Source organism: Phyllostomus discolor, chromosome 8 (genome assembly GCF_004126475.2).
Source record: "Phyllostomus discolor isolate MPI-MPIP mPhyDis1 chromosome 8, mPhyDis1.pri.v3, whole genome shotgun sequence".
Classification (NCBI taxonomy): domain Eukaryota; kingdom Metazoa; phylum Chordata; class Mammalia; order Chiroptera; family Phyllostomidae; genus Phyllostomus; species Phyllostomus discolor.
This window is the reverse complement of record NC_040910.2, coordinates 74914765-74936792: the sequence shown is the minus strand read 5'-3', so window position 1 is coordinate 74936792 and position 22028 is coordinate 74914765. Positions and strand designations below refer to the sequence as shown.

The following is a 22028-nucleotide window of genomic DNA, read 5'->3' as shown; positions in this document are numbered from 1 at the left end:
AACAGTGAGCAGGGGCAGACATTCTTATTTCCATGTCCTAGACTCCCCAGCCTGGGCGCAAGCCTAGGCCAGATGCACAGAAGACCTTGGGGATTATTAATCAAACCAATGTAAGGAAAAGCACCAAGCTTACCCCTGGCCCAAGAGTGTGCCTGGGACAGGGGCAGAGGAAGCAGAAAAATGGGCCAGCCTAGAGCAGGGGGGCCCACCCCAGAGCCAGGGGAAGCACAACTGGTTGGCGGGGGGCATTCAGGATTGAGGGGCAACAAATAGGCTGAGGAGGTGGAGGGACTACAGCGGAGTCAGCTCAGGAGACAGGTGTGGCCCTGGAGAAGTACTTTCCTTCCTCCATGTTCCCAACTAAGAATTAATAATAGCCATCCCAGCCCTGGCTAGGTCCCAGGGGCCCTGTGGAGTGAGGAAGACAATGATGATGATGAAGATGAAGGCAACAAAAACAGTATTAATGCCAACATATGCTGGGCACCATCTGCGGGCCAGGCACAGTGCTGAGCACTTTGATGGCACAACCCCAACCGTCTTCTTATCAGTCGGTCGGTTCCATTGCTGGTGTCCCTGTTGCACAGGTAGAGTTACAGAGGGTGAATAACCTGGCTGGGCATGCAGGGGATGTGCCCAGTGGGGGGGGGGGGGGGGGCCTGCCACCTGGAACCTCCACCCACCTTTTGCTCCTTGTGTCCAGGATGGCTCCAGCCATCCCTTACCTCCCCCAGGAGCCTTCCTGAATGTTCCTGTCTCAGTGCACCATGACCCCTTCAGGAAGGCCTCCCTGATTATTCCAGCCATACTGACCTCCCCAGCTCAGCCTCCTGAGTTTGCAGTGTGGTTTCCCCACCTCGCCCCAGTTATATGTACCCGGTTGGGCACCAGACCACTGCAGATGAGACTGAGACTCCCAGGTCCACCCCAGACAAGGGCTCAGAAGGCTGGGCACAGCAGTCATGGTGTCCACCCTCCTGAGTCCTCGCAGCACAGCGCCCAGGCCCAGGCCTGACAGTCTTACTTCTTCTTAGTGGGGGTGATCTCTGCTGGCCTCTTCTCCTGCAGGATGACAGCGTTCCCACCGGCGACAGTGGCTTTTCTTCCCATCAGGGACACCAGCTCCTTGGGGTGGGCCTCCATGTCTAGTACACAGTCACAGCACAGATGCTCAGGTTAAGGGGCAGGAAGGAGCTTCAGGGGGCTTCAGGCCCCCTGTGCCCCCTGCTTACACCACCTAGGAGGGGAACTCACTCTCTCCCTTCCCAGGCCACCAACTCTTCTCAGGGAGACCATGCCTGAAGCTTTCCCTGCTCCCTGCTCCGGCACCCTGCACCTGTGGGTCCTAGGAGAGCCCTGCAGAGCCTCCAGGTACAGACCACCATGCCCTGAGCCTCTCTCAGGCTGTCATCTCCAGCCTCACCCCCTCCAGGTGGACTCCTGAGAAGACACTCTGCTGTCCCAGTGCTCGCCTCTGGTTTTGTGCTCGGAGCTGTCCTCAAGAGAACAGGACTCGCCACCTCCTTTGCTCTGGACACTATGCTCCTACTAACACAGCTTGAACCCCTCTGCTTTTTGGATTTCTCCACACCTGGGTGCAGCTAACACACTGATCCTCCGAGCAACGGAGCCCCCTTCCCCAGGGACAGAGGGGCAGCCCCTCCATCCATACCTGCTTTACTTATGCTCAGTACAGTTGGATCCTGTGCTGGGCTGGGAGGGAAATGCTGGAATGAGGGGCTGATGCATCTTCTGAGGAGACAGTGGAGGGAGGAAGAGCAATCCAAGCAAATGGATGGCCTGAGCTAAGACCAGCAGTCAAAAAGTCGAGTGAGTGGCAAGGAGCTGGTGTGGCCAGAGAGCCTGGGCTATTCATGGGGAGCCCTGGCAGCTAAAGGCTTGGGAGCAGGATGGGCCAGGTTGGAAGGGCCTGGAACACCAGGCAGGAGCTGTGGCAGATCCCAAGGCAGCGGGGCACACAGGAGACAGCCACCTTAGAGAGAACAGGTTGTGTGTGGTGTGGGGACACCAGAGACCAGGGTTCCAGGGGGATGCTGCTGTGAAGAAGGGTGGGCTGACCATCTAGAAAGAGATGGTGAAGGAGCAAGGGTTGGTGGACAGAGGGTGACTCTGAGGTTGATGGAGGCAATTCTCAGCCTGAGCAGCCCTCAGAGAACTCCCGCCAAGCCACAGGGGTGGGAGGGAGGTGAGGGACAGATTTCTGTAAGAAGAGACCAGTTGGGGGAGTAGAACTGGGGCCACCGGTGATTCTGCCCCAAATACGAAAGCTTCCTGGAGGAGGTATCTGAAGCAGGTTGTCATCAGACTAGAGTAAGGTTTAGAAATGTCACACCCCCCTACACACGCTAGAAGTGAGCAACTCAGGAGGGGAGGAGTCATTCAGCAGAAGCCTTTGGCCCTGAGTTCAGGCACCTGGAGGCAGGGAGCTCTGAGGAGGGGCCTCAAGGCCAAAGGGCAGAGCAGCCCAGTGAGAGAGGATTGAAACAGCCAGATGCACAGACATGCAGGCCAAGAGGAAAGAAGGATGAAAGGCATATCTCCCACACCTCCCTGGGCCTCTGGCTTCTATTCTGAGAAATGGGCTAAATGGTCCCCAAGGACCCTGTGTCTATGCATGCCAGCTGGCTGCTCCACTCTCTTTTCCCTGGGCCCATGAGTGTGGGCGAGTAGTGGGCAGCAAGGGACAGAGGTTCAGGAGAACCCTGGACTAGGAGTGCGGCAGCTATAATTAGCTCCCTGAGTCACCCTGAAAACTCGGTGTTCTCACCAGCTGGACTCTCTCATTGCCTTGGCATCCCTGTCTCCAGAGCAGGCTTCCACCTGGGAAGTAGAAGGTCGTGCATCCCAAGCAGTAACACTGACTGGAACAGCCTTTCCTTGGAGATGGACAAGGCCCACAGCCACAAGGGAGCCCCCACGCCTGCTGGCCCAGAACCTGCGGAATGCCTGGACACAGTCCCGCTCAAGCTCTGGAGCCACCTGACCCCATCCCGAAGTCCCATCACACCCATGCTCTAGAGAGGCACATCCCTGGGCCTGCTAGGAAGACAGGAGCCTTACCTCTGGCCTGGGCAGCTGTGAGAGTTCTCCCTCTGCCAGACGCCCAAATCTCAGGGAAGGGTTCCTGGGCCCACCAGAACCTGTGCTCTCGAACCCTCCCCATGGCCAAGGGCTCGTGTCCAGCTTTGTTTCCCCTGCTGAGCCTCATACTCCTTCCCAACCCTAAGGAGCTCTCTCTGGACTTCCTTGGGGCTTTGAAGGGCACTGGCTGCCTGTGTGGCAACTCACCTGGTGAGGTCCAGGTGGCAGTGGCTGCCCTTGCTCTGAGATCACCGAATGTCCCGGGCCCAAGGCCCGCCGGTGGGACTGTGGCTGAGGCAGCAGGAGGCTCTCATCACAGGGAGAGAGATGGCTGGAATGAGGCTTCAGAGGCAGAACTGGCTGGGCCACCTGCCCTCGGCACCAGGCAGGCCACACCCACCAGCTGGCTGCACTGCCCGCCCGCCCACGTGCCATGCCTGAATCACCTCCACGCCCACCTGGCAGCCTCACCCTGACCCAGGAGAAGGTGAGGAGGCAGCAGGTGTCAAGGCCAATGCTCTGGTCTCAAATCTTCCCTCTCTTGTATTGGATGATTCACATCATGAGCCTCAGTTTCCCAACTGAGAAATGGGAATCAATGCCTACTTCCCAAGGATGCTATGAAGTCAGAGGTTCTGCTGGTGGGAGGGCTTAATGAACAGTCAAATGCTCTGTTCTGGCCCCTGAGAGGCAAGGCCACCGCTGAGGCTCAACTGGGTGACCTCAGCCCCAAGACTTGGTAGCAGTCCTTCAGAGCCTGGGATCAGGTCCCCTCAGAGACAGAAGTCCCCAGTCAATGTTTCCACTAGAAATGATGCGCCACAGACCTTGGTGTCAGGTAGCCTCGCCCATTTCTGACTGTATGACTCTGGCCAAGTCATTCTCCCCAACCTCAGTTTCCTCATCTGTGAAATGGGCCTCATAAACCCCTTTTCCAAGTTACTGAGTTGCTATGGGGATTAAATGGGAGAACACAGAGAACGAGGCCCAGAGAACAGAAAGTACTTGATAAATAGAGACAGCTATTAGCTATTATTGTTTTCATCGTGCTGATTCATTCTCCCAGCAACTGCCCTGGGCACTTGCATCAGGGAAGACTCTGTGCCCTCCCCACACTCAGGCCACAGCTGTGAAGGGGCAGGGCCAGGCTGGTGTGGCCCTGCCTGTCTCCATGTCACCCGGGAATTACACACCTGCTCCCGTAGGCCTGATGGAACTGGGATGGAGCAGGAAGTCTCTGCAGACAGGGACGGCACCAGTGACTGATGCAGCAGGGACTTCCTTGACTGCCATGGGACATGCCTCTTCATTCCTCATCACCACAACCTGCCAGGCCTGGGGAAAGGCAGCAGGAGGGTCAAGCTTCTGACGGTGGGACAGCAGGCCCTGTGCCCAGGAAGGAGCAGAAAACCTGGCTTTGGGGCCAGCAGGCCTCAGGCATGACTGATGTAAGGGGTTGTTCTTACTATTTAAGTCAAGGGGGTCCCGAAGCTCCCACGCACACAATTCAAAATTGCATCCCTGCCCGGAATTCCACATTAAAGCCCATTCTGGGATCAAGCATAGTTCTCCCTGTCTTACTCAGTTAATTGCCCCTCCCGACTGAGTCCCTCACCCCTCCTGGCTTGCTTGTCATTGCCCGAGAGCCCTGGGGGTGAGGCTGCTGCCAAATTCCAGTGTTGATGCTTTGACTGGTGTCAGCACATTTTTTCAAAGGCCAGGCTGAAGCTGGTTCAAAAGGCCTCCCCATCTCCCCCCCAAAAGGGAACACACTGTACCCAACAAGGAGTAAGGGAGCCCCCTCTGCTGTGGGAGGGAGCAGGGGCCACATCACCAGACAGACTCAGAGACATGTCCCCCACTCCCACCCCACACACATGCAAACACAGCTCCAGCCCACTTAATCCAACACACGTGGCAGCCCAGGGTGACAGGCAAGGCAGGGAAGCCAGGGACCAGCATGAGATTCAGAAACGGAGACGGTGGTCTCCTCCTCCAGGAATATGAAACCCTACCCCCCCCCCAGCAGGTTGTAAGGACAAAAAGGACTCAGGCCACCAAAGAGGGAGGAAGTGCCTCTAATGGGGAGGTGGGAGGTGATCATTTGGGTTGGACTTGAAAGGAGGAAGGACAGGAGAGCCACAGAAGAGGGACTCAGAGGCCCGAGACCCAAGACATTCCAGGAGTGGTGACACGTTTGGGTGGCATTAAAACTCAGTGGAGTATCAGAGGCGCTCTGCCGAGTCCAGCTGCAGCCCACTGAGTGACCCCAGGCCACTGAGTCAGCCCAGACCCCTGCCACAAAGGGCTGTGCTGGCCTAGTCTCACAGGCAAGGGGCACAAGGCCCTGCTGAGGACACTATCGTCATGTGGTCAGGCGGGAAGGGAAGTGACCGGCTGGGCTGAGCCAGCATCTCATACCAAAGCCAGTGCCAGCTGCTGCTTCCCGGCGGGACTCCGGACCTGTGTTTGGGGCCCACACAGCACAGCAGCAGGAACGTGGAGCCAGGAGTCCTGCCTCTTTCTTCCAAGCCTGGTCCCTGCAGAACTGCTGAACTGAGTTTTGAGTTTTGCCCGCTGTGCCTCCATCACCACCATGCACATGCCCCTAAGCAGTTACTCACAGCCACCCCAATGCCTAGGAGACTGGGAGGATTAACAACTGCCCCCACAGTGGAGCTCCTTGCTCCTTGGTTTCCCTGGTGCAGCCGTGATCCCTGCTGTGTGCTCCCTTCACCAGTGACCTCAGCTCCCTCTCTGCCAGTGAATTTTCAGGCAGAGCCTAAAGAGGTGCAGTCCCAGGGGAGACCTTTCAAACCAGCTGTGCCTGTGGAACAAAACAACAAAAAGCACAGGGCCAGTGGGCCAGGGTGGGATGCAGGCTGCAAAGGGAAAAGGCGGCCTCTGCATATTCCTGACCCAGTCCTGCTCCCCAAAGCCCCTAGACTTGGCCCTATATGCCCCCCTATATGTCCCCAATTCTCCAGGCTAAGATCAAAGCAGAAGCCTCAGCCAGCAGTGTCTGTCTGCACCACATCTGTCTGCTGTGGAATGTAAAATGCCCACAGCAGATGACACACCAAATGCCCCTTCTCCATCCTGTCTGCACCTCCCAAGCCTTGCAGACATCAGGGCCCAGGCAGGTCCACAAGATTCCCCCAAGAGAGAGAAATGAGAGAAGAGGTCTCTGTGGGTGGGTGTAGCCAGGTAGGGGCCAACCCCTTGACCCACTCTAGTAACACCCCACTTGGTGCTGTGAGGAAGGAGGTATGAGGCAGAGCTCCATCAACAGCCTTGGACACACTCAACAGTGGTCAGGAGAGGGCCACCACATCTTGGCAGCCACAGCTGTCCTTGGGCAAGGAGAGCTGAACAGCCTCTCTGTCAGGGATTCTGGGTTGTGGCTCATCCTGCCTCCAGGTGATGGAAGAAAGCACCTGGGGACCGAGAGATAAAGAAACAGCAACAGGAACAAGCAAAACAAAAACAGACTCATAGATACAATGAACAGACTGGTGGTTGCCAGAGGGGAGGGCGGCTGCAGGACTGGGCGAGAAAGGTGAAGGGACTGAGACGTAGAGATTAGCAGTTACAGAACAGTCATGGGGATGTAAAGTACAGCATAGGGAACATAGTAATATTGTAATAAGTATGCATGTGGTGCCACGTGGGTACTAGAAATATTGGGGGGGACACTTGGTAAAGTGTATGACTGTTTAACCACTATGCCGCATGCCTCAAACTAACATAAAATAATATTAATACCACCTGTACTTGAAAAACATTTTTAATTAAATTAAAACCTGTCAAAGAGACAGCAATAGATTAAATACATAAATAAACCCAGCTAGGGCAGGCGTGTCCCCCTTAAACAGCCCAGGTTCACACAAAAGGCTGTGACCCTTCATTTCACAGAACACCCACAAGAGTCCTTTCAGCTCTGTCAGTTCGGAAGGTGATTCAATTTGCAGAAACTCATGGCTGTCTCACATCAACATGACATTTTCTGAGGAAGGCCTGCTGGTAAAGAAAGGGGTCCCAGGCCCACAACAGGACTCGAGAAGCCCTCGCATCTCCCTCTGACCCGGGGATGAGCAGGCTCTCCCAGCCCCTGCTCTGCCAGGCAGCCCTGCTCTGCGGTTTAGTTCCGGGCTCTGGAGTCAGGCTGCCTGGGCTCAGGCCCAGGCAATGCTGTTTGCAGGCCGTGTAGCCTTGCTAACTGTCTCAGCTTCATTTTTCTCTTCTATAAAATGGACCTAATGATAGCTCTCCCCAGGCTGTTAGGAGCCTTGAAGGGTAATGCCCATCAAGCACTTCATATAAACACTCAATGCATTCTGGCCGTCAGGGTTCCTCCTCTATGCCCATTTGCCATGGCCCGGCCACAGCTCACTTCACCCCTTGTCAGCCAGCCCTCGTGTTCCTCAGTCAGGCCTCCCGTGTGGAGGCAGGTATGATGCTGGAGGCCATGGAAGAGGGGGCCCCTGGTTTCCTCCCGATACCCCTCAGCTCATGTCAACCCTCTTTCCATGAACTAACATCCAACAATTCCATCATGGGGCAGCTTATTCCACACTCCACAGACATCGACACACCCCTGCCAACATCTGGGATAGCTCTTCCGGAGCACTGTTTGTTGAGTTTTCTATAATAGAGCAAAAGTCAGCGAACTTTTATGCAAAGGGCCTGACAATAAATATTTTAGGCTTTGCAGGCTATTCGGTCTCCGTTGCAGCTACTCACATCTGCCCTATAGTATGAAAGCAGCCATACACAGTTCAGAAATGAGTGGCCATGCCCTGTCCTAGTAAAAGTTTGTTTACACAAACAGGTGGCAGGCCGGATTTGGCCCACGGCCCATAGTTCACTGCATGTGGTAGGTGTATGCATAAATGTGTGCCTTGCCCATGCGTAACAAGGAAAAGGTGACCAAGGCCGCTAGCCCTAGGGGGTGGTACACACGCACACAGAGAACACACACAGACCACACAGAGCCACTTAGCTGTGCCAGCCCAATGAGTGGCATGAAGTTCACACCTGACACGACACATACTCATACATTTGTTTATTTGACAGACGACAGGACAGATGGAGGTGGAAGCATGCCACTGCAGGGGGCAGGACGGTGACCGCCACAAATGGAAGATCATTAAAAAATCCTGCCACACCTTTGGGATGGGGTTCTTTACTTTCATTTACACAGCTAATATTTTGGAAACTGTGATGGATCATGGAAGGACGAAGTCACTGTGGAAAAAAACAATTCTGGCAGAGCTGGGAATGGGGCCAGCCTCCCTACCTTCTGTGAGGAATGAACGACATCACCCCCAGACAGCTCAGGACAGGGGAGAGAGTAAGCACAATACAGAGTGGCCTCTCGGCATTTGAAATCAAAGGAAGCGCTTTGTTCTAAAAGGTGTTTTCCTGGGCTTCATTCACTTTTTCTCCAAATAAAATAAAATAAAACAAAATAAACAGGGGCATCATATATGTCCAAGAGATTTATGATTCATGATGTTTAATAAAGTCAGTAAAACGTCAAAAGCAAGATCCTATCCTGTCAGGAGATGCACTCGGGGACAGTGAGGTTGGATGACTATCTCTTCCCATGCTCCCAGCACCACTCCTCGCCATGTGTCTGGCAGCTGTAGGCCAGACCAGGCTGCTGGGAGAGCACAGGTGTTCCCCACACAGCCCCCAGCCAGTGTGCTAGCCTAAGGTCCACAGTGTTGAAAGCGCCCTGCGGGGGTCCCTCACTTTTCCCCTAAAGCAGCAGGATCCTTGAAGACCTCAGCATCTTCTGGCTTGAGGGACCCTGAGAAGTGCTTCAGACGAACCTCCTCAGGCTGAGCAGGCTGCCTTTCTCGAGTGCTTGCATCTCTTAAAAGGGGAACCAGGGCAAAGTTCTTCCAGTTTCTCCCTGCAACTAAACAGTAAAACATCATTACTGACTTGGGTGCAGCAAAACAATAATAAATATGTATCAGTTGGTCTTACCAATCTGCAGACAAAAGGGGGCCCAGGCATGTGGGTGCTTCCTGAGGCACCTGGATGGGTGCTGTTTCCTCTTCCCTCAGCTGCTCAAGGAGCCTCATCCTCTCTGGCAGCTCCTCACACTCTCTTCCTCCGCTCCCACCCTGGCTTGCTTATGGCTTCATGAGAGCCTACGGCTTGCCTCTCTCCTCCATTTCCTCCCTGCCCATGTGGGAGGGAAAATGGGCCTGCCCCCTGACCGGCTCCACACTGAGGTCATATGTAAGGTGATGAACACCAGCCAAAGAATTGGGATTTGGGGTTCAGACCCCACCTGAGCACAGCAGATTGGGAACAATGCCAAGGGAATCACAGTGACACTGGGCTTCAGACGGGGACCTCACATGTGGCTTGTAGTTCCAGCCCTGGCTACCTCAGAAAAATAACAGGCAAGAAGTGACAGGAAAGCTGTGTGTGCTCTCCTTTCATTGGCTAGAACCCTGATCAGCCAAGCCCTCTGGTTGGCCACACCTCCTACCCCCAGGCCACAACTCAGGCCCTTCTGCTGGCCACATCTCAAAGGCATCAGGAATGCTGGGAGCTGGGCCCACTGTGGTTACTCCAGCTTAATACCTCAGGTCCTGGTGTTTCCCACAGGCCCACAGGCTATCACTGGCCTGTCCCCCAACTCCAGTCTCACACTAAGTATCAAGTGCTGAAAGATGATCTCTTGTGGAACCCAGGGATAGAAGCAGGAAGGGACCATCTTCTGGCTGACTGGGTGGTAGGGAGACCCAGCCTCAGGAACTACTTGGCCCAGCTCCAGGGCCCTCAAATCAGGTGTGGGTTTTCCAGGGTCCACTTCCCATAATTCTGAGTCCAAGACTCCCTCATATGCTCTCCCTAGCTCAGTTACTGACCACTTTTCTCCCCTGGTCTTTCTCTCCTGCACCCCCCCCACCTTTGCAATCACAGGCACCATGGGTTATCTGGACTATCTGGCTATTCATACTGGAGCATCACTGTTACAAGGTTGTATAGGAAAGCAAAACCCTCAGGAAACATTTGCTAGGTAAGTAAAGTATGAAATCAGGGAACCTCTCACCATTCCCTACCGCCACCCGGTTAACATAAACATGTGCGTCCCTGCCACCAGGCCAACGTCATTGTTAATATCACAGTGAATGGGCAGTGTGTCAACAGCCAACAATGTGATGCTAACAATGCAAATCAACTGCAAAATGAGACAGAAAATCTTGTAAAAGTTGTCAGATTTCATGAAATCAATAAAAGTGATGTTGGAAAAGTGCTCAAATCGCATGCAAAGCCATCTTCAAATGCCTCTATGACAAAAAGACCAGTTAACAACTGAAAAAGAGGTTATCAATAGGTATTATAGAATGATACAGGGAGTGCTCCCAATGAGACTCATGGAGAAATTACAGGGTGGCAGAGGGCCCTTGGGAAAACTGATGAAGCCCTTGAGTAGTTTTCCAAAAGTAAGCCTCTTGATAAAAATAGATTTCCACTCCCAGCTGTAATGGAGTATCTAGTACTGGGCCAGCCATCCTGCTGTAAACAACCATAAAACTGGACAAAATACCTGAAGCAAATACACGCCTTATGTTTTCAGTCATAGGACAGCAGGTGGTAAAAAACTGCAATTGCTGAGAGAAATGAAATTCACAGGGTGAGCTCCATGATTGCCCTGATGTTTTGTTTAGGGACAAGTTCTCTGACTATGGTGCAGTGGTTCCAGCAGAGTGTGGCAGTGCCTCTGAGCTGAAGCAGCTAGCATCTGTGCAACAGGACACAGGAGAAGAAGAGGAAGGGAACTTGGACATGGAGGCCAATAAGTCCCTGGCTGAGAGCTGGGCTGTGTTGCACAGGGTGAGACAACATTAGTTCCAACAGAGAGTGCTGTCATGAGGTTGCAAGTGGGACAGAGATGTTAGAAGCTGAGCAGTACTAAGGGATATTGGAGGTGCAGGCCAGCCAGAGTGGAGAGACCTCCTTAACACCCTTTCTCCACATTAAGCTAAAATGCCAGAAATGCCCCCATGTACTCTACATAACCTAGAGTAAGCACTACTCAAGACTCACCCAACACAGCCTAAAACCAAGCCCTGATAAGCTCCCCACTGGAAAGTTTGGAGGCTGAGTCCCACAAGTTTTATGGGATTAGCAAATACCTTGGAATGTCCACAGATCTACCATAATAAAGCCTAAAACTAGCCCTAAATAAATTCAAAGTGATTCATCAGTAACTGAACTGCCAACTAGAACAAAAATCCAACCATGAGTCTTTACAGCATATAACTCACAATACCCAGCATACAATTGATAGGTACTAGATATGAAAAGAACCAGGGAAGTGTGACTCAGTCAGGGCAAAAAAGCAATCAATAGAAACTGACCTCAAGATGGCCCAGATGTTGAATTTACCAGACTGAAAAGTTAAAGGAGCTGTGACTAGGTGGAGCAAGAGTAGGTTTACAGTTGTTCATATGGAAAATAATACAATAATTAATAATACAAGGATAAACTCTGTTTCACATACTCACAACAGTAAACCTACTTTTTCCCTAGTCTGTATAAATATGTTGAAAGAACCAAAGGAAAATATGGTTTTAATGAGGGAACAGCTAAGGAATCTCAGGAGACAAATGGAATCTATTAAAAAAGCACCAAATAGAAATCCTACAACCAAATAGCACAATATTTGGAATGCAATAGTCACTGAGTGGACTTAGTAGCAGTTTGAAGATGGCTGAGGAAAGGGTCAGTGAACATGAAGACAGATCAATATACATCATCATGTCTGAGAAACAAAAAAATTTTTGAGAAAAAATAAACAAAACCTGAAACACCTATGGGACAATATCAAAGGTCTAACATACATGTAATTAGAGTCCCAAAAGGAGAAGATGGCAAGAATAAAGAAGAATAAAGCGAAATACATATAGTTACTTCCCCATTATGATGAAATATATCGATGTACAGATCCAAGAATCTCAGCAAACCCCAAGAAAAATAAGACCAAAGAGAACCATACCTAAGCACATCTTAGTCAAACTGCTGAAAAACAAAAATGAAAAGAATATTTTAAAAACAGCCAGAGGAAAAAAGACACATTACAGATAGGAGAATAACATTGCAAATAATGGGCAACTTTTCATCAGAAACAATGGAGGCCAGAAGACAGAAGAGAAACATAGTTAAAGTGTTCTAATTTTAAAAAGAAAAAAATCTGTTAACCCAGAATTCTATATCCAGTGAAAATATCCTTCAAACATAAAGATGAACTTGACATTTTCAGGTAAACCAAATCTGATAGAAAACTAATCTATACAGTAAGTCCTCACTTAACATGATTGTCAATAGGTTCTGTGACTTGAAGTAAAACAATGCACAATGAAACCAATTTTATAAGGTTAATTGATATAAACAAGAACTAAGTCCCTATGGCATTGAGTTTGGCAATTGTTTCTTGGACATGACATCAAAATAACAGGTAACAAAAAGATAGATAAGTTGGGTTTCATCAACATTTAAAACTTTTGGGCCCTGGCTGGTATAGCTCAGTGAATTGAGCACCAGCCTGTGAACCAAGGGGTTGCCAGTTCGATTCCCAGTCAGGGCACATGCCTGGGCTGCAGGCCAGGTCCCCAGCAGGAGGCACACAGGAGGTGACCACATATTGATGTTTCTCTCCCTCTTTTTCTAACTCCCATCCCCTCTCTCTAAAAATAAATAAATAAAAATATTTTTTAAAATATTTAAAACTTTTGTACATCAAAGGACTCCATTGAGAGAGTAGAAAGACAACTCACAGAAGGACAAAATATTTGCAAATCATATATCTGGTAAAGTATTAATATCTTGAATAGGTAAAGAATTTCTATAACTCAACAACAACAAAACAAATTTTAAAATGGGCAAAGGGTTTGAATAGACATTTCTCAAAAAAATCTATAAATGGAAAATTAGAACATGAAAAGATGCTCAAATTCATTAGTCATTAGGGAAATGCACATCAAAACTGCAATGAGATACTATTTGACTTCCATTAGGATAGCTATAATTTAAAAAATAAGAAAATAAACAATTTTAGTGTGGATATGGAATCCTCATGCATTGCTGGTGGGAATATAAAATGATATAGTTGCTTTAGAAAATGGTTTGGCAGTTCCTAAAAAAGGTAAACATAGAGTTATCATATAATCCAGCAATTCCACCTCTACCCAAAAGAATTGAAAGCAGGGATTCAAACAAAACTTACATACCAATATTCACAGTATTATTCACAATAGCCAAAAAGGTGGGCACAATCCTAATGTCAACCAACAGATGAATAGACAAATATAATACACTGTACCATATACACACAATGGAGTATTATTCAGCCAGGCACAAAAAGACATATATTGAATAATTCCACTTGCATGAAGTACTTAGAGTAGGCAAATTCATTGAGACAGAAAGTAGAAAAGAAGTTGCCAGGGAGGAAGGTGGGGTATTGTGATATATGGATATCCCACATATCTATATCATTCATGCATATATCCCACAATTTTAAAAAAACTAAAAGCAAAGAATTAGGGAAGGGTTGTAATTATAAGTAAAAATGTATCCAATATAAAGTAAGTTAGCTTCCTTTTTAAGTAAATATCTTCAATCAGACCTTAATTTAATGTCTACTATTAAATGTTTACCATTAACTGTTAAAGGGCTTTTTTCTGGTAGTGATTTTCTCCAAGGCTTTTCTGCTCAGGGTGTACCCTCTACTCTTCCCGTTCTTCCCTCCTGTTCCTGCCACACAACATGAGTGTGCATGTGGCCCTGTGTGTGTCCATAAGCCTCACAGAGCTGAGTGCACACGGGTGTGAGGCATGGGGCAGAGGAGAGAGGACAGTCCACAACAAGGTCAGCAGTCCAGGTGGCTGGATGTGGACTGAGCTGCTTCCTCTGGGGCACTGAACAGGTGCCTGGGCCAAGGGTGCTAGCAGAGTCACGTGCATGGGCAATGTGGAACAGCAGCTGTGCAGGTGCCTATGAGAGCACAAAGAAGTGCCCATAATGAATGTATGAGAGAGGATGACTCTTGGAGCCATTCCAGTGCCCAGGCCATGGGGTGGGGAAGGCCTACAAGAAATGGGGGCAGCCAAGATTTCACCTGGCCAGCTTGCTGCAGCAGCCCTCCCCTTACACCTCACCTCTGCCTGACCGTAGAGAGAAACTCAGGGTTCGCTTGATGCCTTCACAATTGCCCGGGTCTTCATTGATGATGCCCACATTGGTGTTCCAGGTGGTCCAGTTCACCTCATCCACCCTGCAGGGCAAGGAGACAGGGAGGCAGGGAGCAGGTGGCCTAAGAGCCATGCCCAGCTTCCCAAGTCAAGGGCTTGGCCCAACAGGCCAAACCCAAGAAGCCCATAGATGGGGATGGGAAGCCTTGGTTCTGACCCTGATTACCAGGTGACTCCCTCTGGATACCTCATTTTCTAGCATTTAATGTCTGGGTCTCACCAGCTGAGATCTGAGGTGGGCCTGCTGTGGCCACAGCTGAACACTGTACCTATAGCTGGCATGCAGAGAGTCCCAGTGTTCATGGCTGGCCTCAAAAGGCCCTGAGGCAGGCTCTGTACTCACAGCTGGCTGCAGGTAGGTCCCCCATGCCCACACTATACCCTGGAATGGCCCCTGTCCCCATAGCTGGCTCTAGGTGAGTCCCGATAGGTGATCCCTGAGGCAGGCCTCTATACCCACAGATGGCTCTGGGTGGGTCCCCAATATTCACAGCTGATCTGAGCTCCCCAGGCTTTGATTCCTGCTTGGGCATTACCTGAAACACCACCTGTAGTCATCCTTGCCATCAGGTGTGTACCCCACTTGCAATAGCTTGCCTGAACGGAAGGCCTTCCTCATGCACTTTAGGAAACTTTTCTCCGTGTCCAGGATGGTGATGGCTCTCTGCAGGAAGACACAAAGGGCAGAGGGACAGGAGACTCATTCAGAGGTCATGCTGGCTGCCAGTGCTGGCTGCCAAGATCAGCCTCCCCAGGGTCTCTCCCAGGCCCAGCTGCTCAGAGCAACACCTGCAGTGCCCGAGACACCAGCTGGTCTTTGAAGCTTTGTGGTCACCACTGCACAGGAGGAGCTCAGCCCTACTGGCCCCAGACCTGCCCGAGTGCTGCCGGTGAATGGTGAGCCCCATGAGTGGTGTGGAGTGCACCAGCCCCAGACCCTTCCCTGGGGAGCTCATGAAGAGGCAACTTAGTAGTGGTTAAGAGCAGAGCCTCAGGTATGAGACTGCCTGGGCTGACTTCTGGCTGGGCTACTTACTAGTTACCATGGACACAAATGTCCCTGCGCCTCAGTGCCTTCTTCCAAAAAATAGGAAGTCATAGTACCCACTTCATAGCATCCTTGTGAGGATTAAACAAGTGCATGTCAGTAAGTACCTGGAACAGAGTCAGTTCTTCTTAATAAGAATAGCACTTTTATTATTAGTGGGGAAGGCAAATGTGGGCCAAGGGTCTCAAAAAAGTAGCTGTCAGGGCCTGCCCCATATTAGCTGCTCCCACAGAGTCTGATCTCTGGTACCCAACTTAGACCGGGTTCCCCTGAGATGGGAACCTCATGGATGGGGCCCACGTGGATGGGGCTGAGCCCTCTATCCCTTTCCCTTGGGAGCCACCCAGACCACAGTAAACACTGTGTTTATGAACAAAGACTAATGACACTGGACAAGGAAACCCTGTGGGAAGGGTTTCCAGAGCCAGAAGGGAGTTGACTGAGAGAAATGCTGTTGCTTGATCCCTGAGACCTGACTGAGCTTTCTGCCACCTCCTCAAACCCTGCAGGGGCCTGGACACCCAGCTATGTTAAGCAGCAGACAGAGTAGCTGATACCCTCCTGCTGCACACACCCCACCAACCAACCCACCTGCAGCTTCCATATGTTCTTGCTCTCCTGCGCGATCTTGTTGACAGTCTCACCCATTAGGGCAATGAGCATGTTGAGCAAGAGGATGTAAGTGAGAATCACGTAGGCCAGCAACAGGATAATGAAGACAGCCTTGAAGTCATAGTTCTCAGTGAACTCCAAGTCACCCATACCAATGGTGAACTTGAACAGCTCCAGACATGTGGAGTACAGGCTGTTGTAGGAGCTGTCAGGTGACCGGTAACAAGGCCCCCGCCACCTGTGTGGTGTGGTTTCAGTCGACACAGAGTCATTCTTTCCATCCTCAATCAGTGTCACCACCGCTATAAGACATGGGGAGGGAAGGGTGCAGATGAATGGAAACCAAGACCCCAGGTCCCCTGACACACTAACCCACTACCCCAGGATGGGTCTGCATCAGGAACACTATTTGGCTATGCAGCACTTTTGTGTAAAGGCATCTCCTTCTCCAAAACTATCAGATATTGTCATAATATGCCATTTTGTTAGATTAGAACTCCATCAGCTGCTCTGAAGAACTGTTAAAATAAATATACAAACCCATATGTACAATGTAAATATAGTCAGCTTTGGGCAGTGCACAATCTGCCTAAACTTACTTGTCAGCCCTAGCTCCACACCTACTTTCTCAGTCATACCCTATCTGCCTGTGCCTCTTAGCAGGTGGCCCAGACCCAGCCATGCCAGAACCAAGGTGGTTAAGCAACTCAGAGCAGAATGGCCTCTTTCCACATTCTGCACTCTTCTGTGGGAAATGGAGTCCAGAGCCTGAGAGCTTCTACAGCAGCTGTGCCCCAAGGTTACTGCATAACTACTATCTAACACACTTCGCTTAATCCCTGCCTGTGGTTACTGATAAACAGGTCCTTTAGATCAGAGACCACAGCCCACACCAATTCCTATCAGTCCAAGCTCCTTGTTAAAGCTGCCCATGTGTCCCAGACAAAGATTCTACTCTATGAAGACTGGGAGTCAGAACTTCAGCTGATCTACTTAATACACAGAAACAAACACAAAGAGGAAGCCAAAATGGGGAGACAAAGAAACAGGCCCCAAATGAAAGAACAAGAGAAATCTCCAGGAAAAAGCTCAATGAAAAGGAGACAAGCAATCTATCAGATACAGAGTTCAAAGCAATGGTTATAAAGATGTGTAACAGCATAGAAAAGTACACAGAAACCATCATAAAAGACTAAACAGAATTTCAGAATACAATACCTGAAATGATGAATACACTAGAAGGAATAAACAGTAGGTTGCATGAACTACAAATCAGCGATTTAGAAGAGAAGGTAGAAAAAACACCTAATCAGATCAGCAAAAAGAAAAAAGAATTTTTTAAAAAATAAGGATAATTTAAGAGACCTTTGGGACAACATGAACCATAACAACATCCACATCACAGGGATACCAGAAGGATAAGAGAGACAGCAAGGGACCAAGAACCTATTTGAAGAAATAATGACCCAAAACTTCCCTAACCTGATGAAGGAAAAACACACACAAGTCCAGGAGGCACAGAGAGTCCCAAACAAGATGGACACAAAGAGGACCACACCAAGACACATCATAATTAAAATGGCAAAGGTTAAAGACAAAGGAAGAATCTTAAAAGCCACAAAAGAAGGCAGTTAGTTACCTACAAGGGAACTCCCATCAGCATATCATTTGATTTCTCAACAGAAACATTTCAGGACAGAAGGGATTAACATGAAATATTCAAAGTGGTAATAAATAAATACATAAATAAATACCTACAACCAAGACTATTTTACCCAGCTAGGCTATCATTTTAAATTGTAGGAGAAATACAGCTTCCCAGACAAGAAAAAGCTAAAGGAATTTCTTACCACCAAACCAGTATTACAAATGTTAAAGGGCCTGCATGAACAAGGAGGAGGAGGTGGATGAAGCAGAAAAGAGGAGGAAGGGGAAAGCGGGGGAGGAGAAGTAGGTGGTAGCAGAGAAGCATGGTTAAAAGAATAAAAAGGCAATAAATGTGTACCTATCAATAATCATTTTAAATGTACATGGCTTAAATGCTCCAATCAAAAGGCATAGGGTAGCTGAATGGATAAGAAAACAAACCCCATATATAGGCTATCTGCAAGAGACCCACCTCAGAATGAAAGATGCACACAGACTAAAAGTAAAGGAATGGAAAAAGATATTTCATGCAAATAAAAATGAAAAAAAAAACAGGGTAGCTATATTTATATCCCACAAAATAAACTTTAAAACAAAGTCTATAGTAAGAGACAAAGAAGGACACGCCGTAATGATAAAGGGAACAATCAAACAAGAAGATATAACCCTTGTAAACATTTATGCACCCAACATAGGAGCACCTAAATATGTAAAGCAAATGTTGATGGACACGAAGGGAGAGACTGACAGTATTACAGCCATAGTAGGGGATTTTAACACCCCACTGACATTAATAGATAGATCTTCCAGAAAGAAAATCAACAAGGAAATGGTGACCTTAAATGACACATTAGATCAAATGGATTTAATTTATATTTTCAGAGCATTTCACCCCAAAGCAGCAGAATATACATTCTTTTCAAGGGCATATGAAACATTCTAGGAGAGACTACCTGTTAGCACACAAAACAAGTCTCAATAAATTTAAGAAAAGTGGAATCATATCAAACATCTTCTCTGACCATAATAGTATGAAACTAGAAATCTTGTGATTAATTAATCACAAGAAAAATACTGAAAAACACACAAAGACATGTAGGCTAAATAACATGTTACTGGGTAGATTTTCTCTAGAGCACACCCACATTTTTCTTCTCTCTCAGGCGTGTATCTTTACTTTTCTCACCTGAAGTCTAAGTGTCCCCATGAGACCTGTAACCTGAGGAACAATGGGCACTGGAGGTTCATCCCAGGCTAACTCTCAGAATCTGTCTCTAAGGTCCCTTTTCTCTGACTTTTCAGTGAGTCCACTCAGCTCAGCTGGCCCATCTTTTTCCTGTAATGTTTCCAGAGAGCCAAAACAGAGCACTGCCTACCAGGCGTGTCCAACCTGTGGCCCTCAGGCCACTTGTGGCCCAGGATGGCTATGAACACAACCCAACACAAAATCATAAATTTACTTAAAACATCATGAGATTTTTTTTGTGATTACATGTCACAATGTATTCTTAATATTTGGCCCTTTCTTCTTCTTCCAGTGTGGCCCAGAGATGCCAAAAGGTTGAACACCCCTGGCCCTAAACTCTCTCTTGGTGCTTCTTCTATTCTGGACTTTTCAGTGAGGTAAAAGCAGCACCGCCTTGGCTCACTTCTTTCACTTTGACTTTTACTTCTTGGTGAGGCCACACAGCCTGGCTTTGGCCCACTTCTTTCCTACAACATTTCTAGAGAGCCAAAGGATCCCTGCCTAGTCACCCTCCTGTTATTTCCTCTACCTTAAGCCCTTCCTTTGTTTCATTATCATCAGCTTTAATAAACATACTCTCAAAGTCACCTGAACTCGTATTGTGGAATCTTTCCTGCACAAAGTCAAGAAGCCACACACTACCAGCCAGCCCGAGGCAAAACTGCAATGGGCCTGGTCCCTTTCTGGTGACACTATGATAACTGCTAGCAGCCTTTTCCTGTGAGAAGCCCTGAGAAGCTGCATTAGGAAGGGTCCTCTGGCCTCCACCCAGTGCTAGAAGCCAGCAAAACCCCATCCCAGCCAGCACCAGCCTCCTCTCACCTCAGACCACTGAAGGACTGCTTCCTGCTTGGGGCTCTTTGGAGTACTAGCAGAGGACACTGAAAATTGTCCCTTTCTGGACTGAGAGAAGAGCCTCCAGACTAAGAAATGTGAATAGATTGTTTTGTCTCTGTGGATGTTGATTATACCAGACTTGTGGGGAAGAAAAGGAAGTATTTTTTATGATTGAATGAATTTTTTTTAAATATTTTATTTATTTATTTTTAGAGAGGGAAAGGAGGGAGATAGAGAGAGAGAGAAACATCAATGTGCGGTTGCTGGGGGGTCTGACCCACAACCCAGGAATGTACCCTGGCTGGGAATTGAACCTAGGACACTTTGGTTCCCAGCCCACGCTCAATCCACTGAGCTACGCCCGCCAGGGCTTATGATTGAATGAATTTTAACATGAATCAAAAATTTGCATTAACAAAATAATGATAAAATAAATAAATAAAATGTTACTAAACAATGAATAGGTTAACAATGAGATTAAGGAAGAAATCAAAATATACCTTGAAAAAAATGAAAATAGATATATGACAACCCAAAATCAATGGGACACAGAGAAAGCAGTCCTAAAAGGGAAATTCACATCATTACAGTCCTATCTCAAAAAGAAAAGAAAAGAAAAGAAAAGAAAAGAAAAATCTCAAATAAATAATCTAACGTTACACTTAAGGGAACTTGAAAAAGATCAGCAAAAACAAAGCCCAAAGCCAGTAGAAGAAAGGAAATAATGAAGATCAGAACTGAAATAAATAAAATGGAGTCTAAAAAAATACAAAAGATCAATGAAACCAAGAGCGGCTTCTTTGAAAATATAAACAAGATTGACAAACCTTTAACCAGATTCATCAAGAAAAAGAGAGAGAGGAGACCCAATAAATAAAATCAGAAATGCAAGGGGAGAAGTAACAACTGACACCAAAGAAATGCAAGGAAATTGCAAACAACAAATTGGAGAATCTTAATAAAATGGATAAATGCCTAGGAACATACAATTTTCAAAACTGAATCAGGAAGAATCAGAAAATCTGAATAGACCGATTACAACTAGTAAAAATGAAACAGCAATAAAAAAAATCCCAACAAACAAAAGTCCAGGACTGGATGGCTTCACAGGTGAATTTTACCAAACATTCAAAGAACTAACACCTATTCTTAAAACTACTCCGAAATACTTAAGAGAAGGGAACACTTTCAAACTCTTTTTGTGAGACTATCATTATTCTAATTCCAAAACCAGATAAAAACACTACAAAGAAAGAAAATTATAAACCAATATCCCTGATGAACATAGATGTTAAAATCCTCAACGAAACATTAGCAAACTGGATCCAGCAATACATTACAAAAGTCATACACCATGATCAAATGGAATTTATTCTGGGGTTACAAGGTTGGTACAATATTTGCAAATCAATTAACATGATACACCACATCAATTAAATGAAAGATAAAAACCACATGACCATGTCAATAGAGTCAGAAAAAGCATCTGATAAAAACCCAGTATGCATTTATGATAAGAACTCTTCAGCAAAGTAAGAACTGAGGAGACATACCTCAACATACTAAAGGCCATGTATGACAAACCCACTGACATCATATTCAATGGGCAAAAACTACAAGTGTTTCCTAAGATTAGAAACAAGACAGGGATGTTCACTTTTACCACTGTAATCCGACATAGTACTGGAAGTCCTAGCAACAGCACTCAGACAAGAAGAAATCAAATCCAAACTGGAAAGGAAGAAGTAAAACTGTAATTATTTGTAAATGACGTGATACTGTATATAGAGAACACTAAAGATTATACCAAAAGCTACTAAACTGATAATTAATTCTGTGAAATAGCAGGATACAAAATAAATATCCAGAAATTTTCTGCACTTTTATACATCAATAATGAACTATCAGAAAGAGAAACTAATAAAACAATCCCATTTATAATTGCATCAAAAATCAAAAAAATACCTAGGGATAAACTTAACCAAAGATATAAAATACTTGTACTCAGAAAATAGGACACTGAAGAAAGAAATTGAAGAAAATACAAATAAGTTGAAGCATATACCATGTTCATGGATAAGAAGAATTAACATCATTAAAATATCCATTCTTCCCAAAGCAATCTATAGATTCAATGCAGTTTCTATAAAGATATCAATGGTGCATTTCACAGAACTAGAATATTTCACAGGGAATATTTTTTCCATAGAAAACTTTACATGGAACCACAAAAGACTCCAAATAGCAACAGCGA

General features: G+C 47.4%; 2 protein-coding genes across 2 annotated transcripts in view; both read right to left on the bottom strand.

Moving 5' to 3' along the window:
* The window catches only part of TRPV3 (transient receptor potential cation channel subfamily V member 3), a 30097-nt gene extending 26668 nt beyond the window's left edge, over window positions 1–3429 (bottom strand). Inside the window, exons 1-2 of the mRNA XM_028534519.2 lie at window positions 3310–3429; window positions 1025–1145 (exon numbers count right to left, since the gene is read on the bottom strand). Of these exons, the coding sequence (XP_028390320.1) occupies window positions 1025–1143 (119 nt within the window). The 5' untranslated portion in view covers window positions 1144–1145; window positions 3310–3429. The remainder of the gene's footprint in view (window positions 1–1024; window positions 1146–3309) is intronic.
* Window positions 3430–8175: 4746 nt separating this feature from the next.
* TRPV1 (transient receptor potential cation channel subfamily V member 1) overlaps window positions 8176–22028 on the bottom strand; it is a 32639-nt gene continuing 18786 nt past the window's right edge. Inside the window, exons 12-15 of the mRNA XM_028534409.2 lie at window positions 16024–16346; window positions 14921–15048; window positions 14292–14407; window positions 8176–9028 (exon numbers count right to left, since the gene is read on the bottom strand). Coding sequence (XP_028390210.1) covers window positions 8856–9028; window positions 14292–14407; window positions 14921–15048; window positions 16024–16346 — 740 coding nt within the window. The 3' untranslated portion in view covers window positions 8176–8855. The remainder of the gene's footprint in view (window positions 9029–14291; window positions 14408–14920; window positions 15049–16023; window positions 16347–22028) is intronic.